The following is a 12,216-nucleotide window of genomic DNA, read 5'->3' as shown; positions in this document are numbered from 1 at the left end:
GCGTCACGTCAATCGTGAGGGCGAACACCTACGTTGTCCTCATGAAGAGGATCATTTCAATCGTGATCGTGAACGTCTTGTTCGCGATCCTGAGCATCCTGCTCGTAATTGTAAGCATCTACCTTGTGACCATGAACATTCAGATCGTGATCTTAAGCTTCTAGCTCGTGAGTATGAGCTTCTAGCTCGTGAGTATGAGCTTCTAGCTCGTGAGTATGAGCTTCTAGCTTGTGAGTATGAGCTTCTAGCTCGTGAATGAGAATGCCCTCTTGAGGAAGTGTCGAGATCGTGATGACCTGCAATCTCTTGATCTATGGCAATCACGGGAGCGTCGTGAACGATGTCATGAAGGGGACCGTCTGGAGGGACAAGAAGATGACTCGTCTCGTTCTGCTGATCGGAGAGCGGGTGGAGAGCTGGCCATGTGTCAACAATCAGTATCCCCAGCAGGCGAGCGTTGTACACACGGGCTGGAACAATGCCTTTGGAGAGAGATAAGAGTCTGCAGGATGCTAGGTGACAATGTAGCCTGAGGATGGCGAGGAGACTTGTCGATAACAGGAGGCCATCGGATGGGCAAACAGGAACGCTCACCTTGGAAACGTGTGGAGGGGCCATGAGAGGGCAAGAGAGGGACCTGGCAGACATCTAGGGCATTAGCTGTTGAAACGACTGGCAAAGGGTCTTTCTGCTCTCCGTGCTGAAGGAGAGCTTCCTTAGAAGAGGGGGCAGCAACTCCCAAGGACAGCCATGCCTGCAACACATCTGAAAGTTAAAATGGCTCCCCACCGGCCGGAGCTGAAGATGTTCCTCTAGGGGAAGCAACAACCTCTCAGGTACCCTGAGGTTGCCATGGAGTTAACTGGTGTGCGCTCCTACTCGATTGTCCATTGGAGAAAGACAAGCGAAGAAGAGCTTCAGAAAGAGACCTAGGTCTGTGAAAAGAAGAAGCCCGAGGTCTTTTTGCCCTTGAGGAAGACCTTATAGCGAGAGAGCTCTCTTGGACTTCTTCTTCCTACAACGACTAAAATTCTCCCACTGGTAGGCAGGCCATTCTCTACACTCAGCATAGGGTGAACCCTACTCACAGCAACTGCCCCTGCAGGTCGGCCACAGTGAATGAGGATCGGTCTCAGCCGACAACATGAAGGTGACACAGGAGCACCCTTCACAATCAGGCCAGGTACGTATGGGAGCGTCAAAGAGAGAAACAGTCACCCCTGAAAAAGAAGTTTTGTGCATAAAGCGACAGTCTATACAGTATATGGCAAAGCCTTGAGGAGGAGGGAATGGAGACTTCCGTTATCTACCAGCCAAAAGAAAAAAAGTGACGTAATTCAGAGATGAGTGAATAGATACATGCGGCTAGGTAACCCCCAGCCACCCCCTACCCTCCCCGCTATAGCGCTCGGGTAGGGTTGCCACCTCGCATTAAAAGTCTATTGGCTAACCTTCCAGCTTCACTGTAAGATATCCCTATAAATCACGTAAGGTTTGTTAGTAAAGGAACAAACAGTACATATATTTTGACTCCTTATTGTGAATTATTAATTTGTATTCATTTCTGGTGTTAGGGGTTATAAATTGTTCAATAATTAGCATTACAAATCTTTAAAAATTAGTCTATACAGTACTGTATGTGCACTGATGGAAGTGTGGAATGCATGGGTTGAATTTCCTTTATTTCTTTAGGTAAAATTTCTTTCAGTTTACGTGTATTTTAGTTTGTGAGCAAGCAAATTATACTCGTAAACCGAGGTACTACTGTAAGTGAAAACCAGTCGATGTGTACTACACATTTATGAATACATATATACACTAATTTTTAAAGGTTTTGTAATGGCAATTATTGTAAAATAACTCCCAACATCGGAAATTAATAAAAAAAATTACAAATTTTAAAAGTAATTTGTATTTTCCTAATTATACAGACCTGAGTCCTTTAAAAGAAGCATGACTCCAGCAAAGTTAGAATGTAATTTCAAACTTTGAACAAGTACTGATTGGTAGAGGGTAACCCCAGCCCACCTGCCAGTGAGAGAAACCATCACATTGACCTTAACCTAGGATTTGTGGGGCGGTTGAGGAGGGAAGCATAACTTAATGGATTCAGGTTTATGTAGTTGTGAGAAATACAAATTATAGTACTTTTAAAACATGATTTTTTTCTTACATGAATACAAACCATGAAACTTTAATACGAACCTTACCCTAAGAGGACTAAAGTCCATATTGTTGAAGGGGCTGGTTTACCAACCCAGGATATGTCAATGCGCTTTCTGTCCTTTGGAAGAGAAAAAGTGAGGACTCATGTCAACCTCAATAATACCCGAGCATGAAGATGTTGCATGTGCTAGGCTAAGTCCCTTTTAGGGAACTGGTAGGCAGGTATGAAAGTACCTATATCCCTAAAGATACAATGACCTAAGGTCTGGTCATTTATGAAAAATGGGTTTGCATATATTACACCTATCCTCACTCTTATCTAAAAGGATGAGGGAGATACTTTATTACAACAAATTCGGAGATAATTTGTATTTTTCCTTAAATAATACAAACCTGTAGTTATCTATGTGGATATTACTTTTGGCGGAGCTAGAATGTTGCCATTAGATTTAAAGTGCGAGGTGGCAAACCTGCCTTATCACTTGAGTGGGTAGGTAGGGGGTGAGAGGGGTATCCAGCCACCTATTCTGTATAGTACTCTCACAGCTGTGAGCTACATCACTTTTTTATTGCAGGCAGGACTTACTGAGGGACAGGTGATGGCAGGCCAGTTTATATAAATAAATACAGGTTTGCATTAATTAGATAAAAATACAAATTAACTCCGAATTTGTCATTTGTTCCCATACAAACCTTTCCTTATCTATGAGGATGACTCACTCTTAGGAGGGTTGTAAGTTTGACTACTGGCTTTAGTCATTGACCAGGTTTACCTTGTACAGTATTAAACAGTAATCGCGGGAAACCTTGCCACCTCGCTTATCAATACAAGTGAGCATGATAGCAGGCTGAGCAACCCAAGTATTTGTGATAGATATCATATGAAGGTCTAGGTAAGAATGTTCCTAGTTGGGACGTGTACAAGTATACAACAATAAACTATACTTAGTTATACTGTACAAGGGAAGTGGTTATTACCTGCAGAGTTTGAAGCCAGCTTGCAAAGGGACCCATGGCGCTGTTCCCCAAAATAGAGGACGATCATGAAAGTAAAAGAGCCAGACATACTTTCATTTATCCCAGCCTTACCCCGGGTAACCAATGCCCTCAACCTTCTGCTACTGTACTTGCCCAACAAGGAGCCCAAGGTATTCTTACACCACTTGTGTAAGAAACCATATTGGGTCTTCTGTGGGTGACATCTTGCAGGTAAGGTGAAGTGAAGATAAAACATGCTTTCACTCTACCAACGGCAAGGTCTGTGTCACAAAGGAGCTGCTTCTAAATGTTATGGATGGATTGTGCCCTAAAACATTATGAGCTCTGGGTCACCTCTATGAGGAGAAGGAGAGGGATTCCGTGACTGGTATAAGACCTGTGTCCTAGTCACGAATGAGATCCTTGATTCCTTTGACCTTCCTAAAGTTAGTGAAGCGAAGCGTGTTGAACCTAAGTAACGAGCTCTTTTATTGTTTTCATGAGGTATGGCCTCAATATAATCACTGGCGTGAAAAGGAGGAATCAATGACGGCTGAGAGAAAGGGATGGGTGTATTGGACTGATTGGTAACGTCTCTGCCTGGTGTTTGCCAGACATGGGTTTGAGTCCCGCTCTGACTTATCAGTCCCTTTAGCGTCTGCAACCTTACCCTCCTTGGGAGCTAAGTTTTGGGGGGTTTGAGGAGCCTATAGTTCTATCTGCTGAGTTATCAGCAACTATTGCCTGGCCCTCCCTGGTCCTAGCTTGGATGTTGAGGGGGCTTGGGCGCTGATCATATAATATATGGTCAATATTTAGGGCATTGTCCTGCTTGCTAGGGCAATGTCACTGTCCCTTGTCTCTGCCATTCATGAGTGACCTTTAAACCTTTAAACTAAGGGAAGACCATACAGCCACCTTCTCCAAACCACTCCCAAAGGGTTGAGAGCAGTTGCCCTTCCCCCAATAGGTTTCCCCAGAAGAAGAAGCCTCGGAAGAAAACGCAGGGGAAACAGCTGGTTTCGTTCCCAAAGAAGGGACGTTCCCAAAGAAGGGAAGAAAGAGCAAGTGAGTTTCTTCGGCTTCAACTTGGGCATACCCTTTGATGCCAAAGAATCCCCTAAACTACTTTTTAAATTCCACCCACAGCAAAGGATACTTCTCACAGGAGATGATAAATCACAAATTACATGCTGTTCCACCTTCAGTTTACTCATATACCAGCCACACCTGAGGCCTTCTTTACTAGGGAAGAGATCACAAACACTATGGAAATAGAGAAATAAAGTAATCATTGTAACTGCCAAGTCAAGGAACGCAATTGTGTACATGTGTACTTGACAGCGGCCAAAGGCTAAGTGAGGGCTGCTCTCTTTGTAGGGTAAGCGACAATGTTTACCTTGTTAAAGTTTAACAGCAGTTCAGTTTCACAGACTCTTATGCTTCTATTGAAAATTAATGATTTGTATCACATGTAGGAACAAAATAACATTGATAATAGATAGCGTGTACAGTATCAACAATATGAGTTACTATTTGGCTTATTACTGTATGAATGAAAAAACATCTACATCGTATTTTGGCGCTTGCATAGAAAATATGAATTCCATTCCATTTTGCAGCAAGTACAGTAATTTCTAGCCCTGTGGGTAAGTAGTATTTTGGCATTACAGTATTCCAATTATCTAATTAATCACCTAGTTCAATTGGCATTTACTATGATGTGGCTCCTCTTCTTGGCAAGTGGTACATGCTACTCTATGCATGTTGGCTGGGTGGGTGGCTATTTTGGAGCTACTTCAATTATCTAATTAATCATTAGTCTAATAATCTAATTGGTCTTTGCTCTTGATAAGCATAACTTTTCTTGTTGTAAATGTTAATATAAAGTGTATACCTGTATTGCAAACTATACTTTGGCACTCACATAGAATAATATAAGGTATATGTCGCAAACTAAAGTAGATTCATAACACCTAGAAAACAAGTCAAAGTAGCACCCAATATAGTATACCTAGGGCTTGAAGTTCGAGAGGCATTCCGCGATGTAACTTCAGAATAGTCTTGTACAAAAGTCGAACTCGTTGGGGATGTGTGAAAGCCTGCTGTGCAGCCTTTGCTCCCCCCATGACAATCACCTAAAACATAATCATAAATTACTTTACAAAATGTAATGACAACACCTCATGGCTAACCAAGTTTCCCTTAAATCATTCAGTACAGTACAGTATATCCATTAAAAAAAAAAAAAAATGGAAAACTTTCTTTCATAAAATAAATACTTTTTCATAATAAACAAGTTTTAGTGGAAATTGGGTGATCACAAGCACAATTAAAAATACTGTACTGTAAAACCATATAACTATCCCTTAACCAGGTTTCATTTGAAGCTGCTCTGAACTAAGAAAATGAGATGTAAATTACACAAATGTAGAAATACAGTGATCATTTGATAAATATAAAACACCATATAGTTTCAAAGCAAAACTTTGCAAACAATGAACTACTTGGATTATGCAGACAGAAATTCTATTATGGAAATACTACACATTTTAAAAGTAATTTGTATTTTTCCTATTTATACAAACCCAAGTCATTTATATGGGTTGGCTCTGTAACATGTTATTTTCATTAGTAAAATAAATTTTTGAATATACTTACCCGATAATCATGTAGCTGTCAACTCCGTTGCCCGACAGAATTCTACGGGAGGGATACGCCAGCTATCACTATACTAGAAGGGGGTGTACTCACAAGCGCCACCTGTGGCCAGGTACTACAGTACTTGTTGTTGACGCCACCTCACTTTTTCCTCGGTCCACTGGTTCTCTATGGGGAGGAAGGGTGGGTCAATTAAATCATGATTATCGGGTAAGTATATTCAAAAATTTATTTTACTAATGAAAATAACATTTTTCAATATTAAACTTACCCGATAATCATGTAGCTGATTCACACCCAGGGGGGTGGGTGAAAAACCAGTGTACAAGACTAAAGGATAGCTAAGTATCCCGTATTTCATATAATCAGTTATCCACAATAACAATGAAATAATAAGTACCTGGTAAGGAAGTCGACTTGAACCGTTACTCTGCCTTTAATAAGATCGTCTTCCTTACTGAGCGCAGCGTTCCTCTTGGAAGGCTGAATCAACTCAAAGGTGCTAAAGTATACAGGGCTGCAACCCATACTAAAGGACCTCATCACAACCTTTAACCTCGGCGCTTCTCAAGAAAGAATTGACCACCCGCCAAATCAACAAGGATGTGGAAGGCTTCTTAGCCGACCGTACAACCCATAAAAAGTATTCAAGAGAAAGGTTAAAAGGTTATGGGATTATGGGAATGTAGTGGCTGAGCCCTCGCCTACTACTGCATTCGTTGCTACGAATGGTCCCAGGGTGTAGCAGTACTCGTAAAGAGACTGGACATCTTTGAGATAGAATGATGCGAACACTGACTTGCTTCTCCAATAGGTTGCATCCATAACACTCTGCAGAGAATGGCTCTGTTTGAAGGCCACTGAAGTATCCACAGCTCCCACTTCATGTGTCCTTACCTTCAGCAAAGCAAGGTCTTCTTCCTTCAGATGAGAATGTGTTTCTCTAATCAGAAGCCTGAATAGTAAGAAACTGAGTTCTTAGAACTTGGAAAAGAAGGTTTCTTGATAGCACACTATAAGGCTTCTGATTGTCCTTGTAAAGGTTAAGACCTTTTTAGATAGTACCTAAGAGCTCTAACTGGGCAAAGTACTCTCTTCAGTTCATTCCCCACCAAGTTGGACAGGCTTGGGATCTCGAACGACTTAGGCCAAGGACGTGAAGGAAGCTCGTTTAGCAAAAACCGAGCTGCAAGGAACATGTAGCCGTTTCAGATGTGAAAACAATGATCCTGCTGAAGGCGTGGATCTCACTTACTCTTTTAGCTGTTGTCAAGCACACGAGGAAAAGAGTTTTTAATGTGAGGTCCTAAAAAGAGGCTGATTGGAGAGGTTCAAATCTTGATGACATAAGGAACCTTAGGACCACGTCTAGATTCCAGCCTGGAGTGGACAACCGACGTTCCTTTGAGGTCTCAAAAGACCTAGGGAGGTCCTGTAGATCTTTGTTGGTGGAAAGATCCAAGCCTCTGTGGCGGAAAACCGCTGCCAACATACTTCTGTAACCCTTGATCGTAGGAGCTGAAAGGGATCTTACTTTCCTTAGATATAACAGGAAGTCAGCAATCTGGGTTACAGTGGTACTGGTTGAGGAAACTGCATTGGTCTTGTACCAGCTACGGAAGACTTCCCCTTGAGACTGATAGATTCTGAGAGTGGATGTTCTCCTTGCTTTGGCAATCGCTCTGGCTGCCTCCTTCGAAAAGCCCCTAGCTCTTGAGAGTCTTTCGAAAGTCTGAAGGCAGTCAGACGAAGAGCGTGGAGGATTGGGTGTACCTTCTTTACGTGAGGTAGACTTAGAAGGTTCACTCCTAGAGGAAGAGTCCTGGGAATGTCGACCAGCCATTGCAGTACCTCTAAGAACCATTCTCTCGCGGGCCAGAGCGGAGCCAACCAACGTCAGCCGTGTCCCTTTGTGAGAGGAGAACTTCTAAGTACCCTGTTGACAACCTTGAACGGCGGGAATGCATACAGGTCGAGATGGAACCAATCCAGCAGAAAAGCATCCACGTGAACTGCTGCTGGGTCTGGAATCGGAGAACAATACAACAGGAGTCTCTAGGTTATCGAGGTAGCGAACAGATCTATGGTTGGCTGACCCCACAGGGCCCAAAGTCTGCTGCAAACATTCTTGAGAAGGGTCCACTCTGTGGGGATGACCTGACCCTTCCGGCTGAGGTGATCTGCCATGACATTCATACCGCCCTGAATGAACCTCGTTACCAGTTAGCTTTCGATCTTTAGACCAGATGAGTAGGTCCCTTGCGATCTAGAACAACTTCCACGAAAGAGTCCCTCCCTGCTTGAAGATGTAAGCCAGGGCTGTGGTGTTGTCAGAGTCCACCTCCACCACTTTGTTAAGCTGGAGGGACTTGAAGTTTATCAAGGCCAGAATAACCGCCAACAACTCCTTGCAATTGATGTGAAGTGTCCTTTGCTCCTGATTCCATGTTCCCGAGCATTCTTGTCCGTCCAAAGTCGCACCCCAGCCCGTGTCTGATGCGTCCGAGAGGAGACGGCGGTCGTGTTTCTGAACAGCCAAAGGTAGACTTCCTTGAGAAGAAAGCTGTTCTTACACCACGCGAGAGAAGACCTCCTCTCTTCGGAAACAGGAACTGAGACCGTCTCTAGCGTCATGTCCTTTATCCAGTGAGCAGCTAGATGATACTGAAGGGGGGGGAGGTGGAGTTTCCCTAACACGATGAACAGGGCCAGCGATGAAAGTGTCCCTGTTAGACTCATCCACTACCTGACTGAGCATCGGTTCCTTCTCAGCATGCTCTGGATGCATTCTAGGGCTTGGAAGATCCTTGGGGCCGACGGAAAAGCCCGAAAAGCTCGACTCTGAAGATCCATACCCAAGGAGACAATGGTCTGGGATGGGACGAGCTGAGACTCCTCAAAATTGACCAGGAGGCCCAGTTCCTTGGTCAGATCCATAGTCCATTTGAAAATCTCCAGACAGCGACGACTTGTGGGAGCTCTTAAAAGCCAGTCGTCTGCGGAGCCGGACACAAGATCATGGTACTGCTGCACAGTCTGTGAACTGTCAACCATGGGCAAGCGAGGAAGTACAGTGACAACCCGAATCTGTCTAGACTGTCTGGGTCGTACAGACAACTCCTTATCGGGTTGCTGAGGTTGCCGCACTGCGTCACAACAAGTCACTTCTGCTGGTTGTTGAACGTCTTCCCCGTGACACATTGACTCCGTAAACAAAAAATCCTCTAACAAGGACTAAGCTTGGACTGCATGTCTTGCAACACAGCTCAAGGTCTATGGGAGCAGGTGTGGTAACAGACGGGATTAGCGACTGAAGTGGAACCATTACCTTCCCTGGAAGCATGTTATGCTTAAATAAAAGTCCATAGGAGGCTACGCAGCTAAAGGCTCCCTCCAAATGACAGAGTCCTCAAGGGAATATCAGAAGGAGGGAGAAAAGAACTTTCTCATCTACAGGGACCATATCCTAGAAAAGCTAAGTTCTCTCAGTGAGGGTTTCACTGGTGCAAAAGCAGCAGACTAGAAGGCAACGTTATGAAACTGCTTGACAGTCTAGTGAGTTGGCAACAACCAAAGATGTGTGACTGAGAAGCATGCGGTAAGGTATGCAAAGCATGTTGTATGCAGAGTATGCTGTATGCAGAGCATGCTGTATGTAGAGCATGTTGTATGCAGAGCATGCTGAATGCAGAGCATGCTGTATGCAGAGCATGTTGTATGCAGAGCATGCTGAATGCAGAGCATGCTGTATGCAGAGCATGTTGTATGCAGAGCATGCTGTATGCAGAGCATGCTGTATGTAGAGCATGTTGTATGCAGAGCATGCTGAATGCAGAGCATGCTGAATGCAGAGCATGCTGTAAGCAGAGCATGCTGTATGTAGAGCATGCTGTAAGGTAAGCAGAGCGTGTGCATGGCGTTTAACATTTCTCAGAAATTCCATGACCAGTGCTAGAGTGCTTTATGCATGCTTGCATGGGGTTTTAATATCAACATAATATTTACCTTACATTCATAACTCATGATTCATATTTTTGCCATATTTTGCGATATTGTTAAAAATATATTGCAAGGAATACAAATATATTTTTATAAGTACAGTAATACCAATAACCTCCATTATCATAATGTTTGAAAATGGAGGTAAGGTATGCTGAACAGCAGAGTCAGAACGAGCTGGAACAACAATAGTTGTGGTTTCCTCTTCAAGACTCTGTTGAGGGAACACCTGAGGCTCAGTCTGCAAAGGCTGATCAAAGGAAGTAGCAGAAGGTAGGCGCATGGGTGGAGGAGGCTGACTCCTGGCATGAGTGGCTGAACTCAAGGGTTGCGCTTGCTGAGTGGTTGGCGGATGCGCAGTAGCAAATTCCTGAGGAACGAGTTGAGGTTCCTGCGGTGTGAGCTGAGAGCGAAAAGGTAGTGGCTGCGCAGAACGCAGTAAAAGTCTCGCAAGTTGAGGCTCCTGAGGCGCAAGGCTAAGGTGTTGAGGTGCTTGCCTTGAGGAGGGTTGAGCTCGCTGCAGCGAGAGCTGAGGAGACTGACTCATGGATGGGAGAGGTTGTTGTACCTCAAGCGAGTGTTGCCTCACTGGTGGAACAGCAAGTGGAAGCGGAGGAAGAGAGGTATAAGCCTCCTGTTCCCATTGCTGAGGTTGCCTTAAGGAAGGCGGAGGGAGCTGCACACCACTGGGATCAGTAAACTCATAACGTGGCTCAACATCGTACGCCTGGCAGGCGGTACTGAGGTCAGGCGGAGTGAGCGCAGGCGGAGCGAGCGCAGGCGGAGGCGCAACCTTCTCAGCCCGACACTCACGCATCAAGACCGAAAGTTGTGACTGCATGGACTGCAGTAGAGTCAACTTGGGGTCGGCAGACACTAAGGTCTGCTGAGGTAAAGCCTTAACAGCAGAGATCTGTTGCGGCAGAACCTTACTCCTCTTAGGCGGAGTGCATTCAACTGATGACTGAGGAGAGTCAGAGCTAACCCAATGACTGCATCCGGGTTGTTGAACTCTAACTTCGTACGTCTGGCATAGGTCTGGACTTTACGTTTAAGAGGTCTTGAGACCTGAGACCAGCGTTTTCTCCCCTAAATTTCTTCTGCAGACGAGCAAAATAAGGGCTCAATCGTCTGCGGGTGGGAGTGACGGTCTCGGTAAGACACGCCCGCAACCACCGAGGATACTTCTGTGCGCCGATCAAGGCCTGCTGAACCCTTTTGCCCTTCGACATTGCTTCTCCCCTGGGCTTGGGAGCTTGCAAGAGGTCCCGGACTGGGAGGACGACTGGCGCGCACAGAAGTACCCTCACGCACAACACTGACACACTTTGCGCTAATCACTTATCACTTTGATTTTCTGTTTGCACTTATTTCACTGAACTCGAAACTTTAAGTGGTTTGTACCTGAAACACGCAATTCTATCCTTTCTCAAAAGTTAGTAATTGCGAAAACAGAATTACAATGTAACAGAAAAATCTAATGAAAGATAAATAATTCAGTGGCTGGAAAGAGACTAAACACTAGATCACTCTAGAAACGTTTACCTTCTTCCCCTAAAGAGACTAGGGAGAAGAGCAAAAACGATAACAACGTTACTCGCTTGAATGAAACGTTTATCCTCCTCTTTCTCCCTCCGTCTCTATCTCTCTCTCTCTCTCTCTCTCTTGACTTAGAACCTGAGAGAAGAGCCCAATCATATATATCGTTAAAACATATTATTGTTAAAGGAAAAAACTGAAATATTTCCCAAAATGAAAAGTTCCTTTATTAGGATTAAAACCATTAAGTTAAGAAAGAATGAACAAAACGCTAGACACGGTTACTCTTACTGCAACGTGAAACCGTGAAAATTCTTTCTCTATCGTAACGATAGAGCGCAAGTTGAACGTTCTGAACGTCAACAACTGCAGAGACAAAACAAAACGTTAGTTCAACTTTGAAAACAGTACGAGACTATCAAAGAAATTCTTTCAAAGACATTAAAATAGCATAATATGTTAACAGGTAAAACCGAAATGACGGGCTCAATGTTAATTAACTTCGGTACCAAGAAAAGACCGCCTACTATTAGGAAGGTCGAATATAAACAAATATAAAAATTAATTTTAATAAGTTTATAATAAAAGGAAGTTAATCGAAGAGGCCTATAAGAGGCGGAGAGATATAAAATAAATCTATAACTTTTGTTAAGCAAAATTAAGAAAGAGAGTCTATACTCTCTTAGACACCAACACTTCCGTAGTCATGGTTTGACAAACACAGCGGTTCCTTTCAGTATTTATTATCCAAAACTCACGGTACAAGATACAGTTCAGTACTGAATACTGAGAATAGTATATACAGGAAGTAAACAATGATTATGGTAGTTAACAGCAATAGCAGTTAAGAACTATTACAGCAATAATTAGCTT

The 12,216-nt window shown here is 43.7% G+C and overlaps 1 protein-coding gene across 1 annotated transcript in view; it reads right to left on the bottom strand.

The window, feature by feature from the left end:
- Nucleotides 1-12,216, bottom strand: part of LOC137630463 (succinate dehydrogenase assembly factor 3, mitochondrial-like) — a 60,078-nt gene that overhangs the window by 35,290 nt on the left and 12,572 nt on the right. Inside the window, exon 2 of the mRNA XM_068361940.1 lies at nucleotides 5,159-5,282. Coding sequence (XP_068218041.1) covers nucleotides 5,159-5,273 — 115 coding nt within the window. The 5' untranslated portion in view covers nucleotides 5,274-5,282. The remainder of the gene's footprint in view (nucleotides 1-5,158; nucleotides 5,283-12,216) is intronic.

Source organism: Palaemon carinicauda, chromosome 38 (genome assembly GCF_036898095.1).
Source record: "Palaemon carinicauda isolate YSFRI2023 chromosome 38, ASM3689809v2, whole genome shotgun sequence".
Lineage (NCBI taxonomy): Eukaryota > Metazoa > Arthropoda > Malacostraca > Decapoda > Palaemonidae > Palaemon > Palaemon carinicauda.
This window is presented reverse-complemented; position numbering and strand designations above follow the sequence as displayed.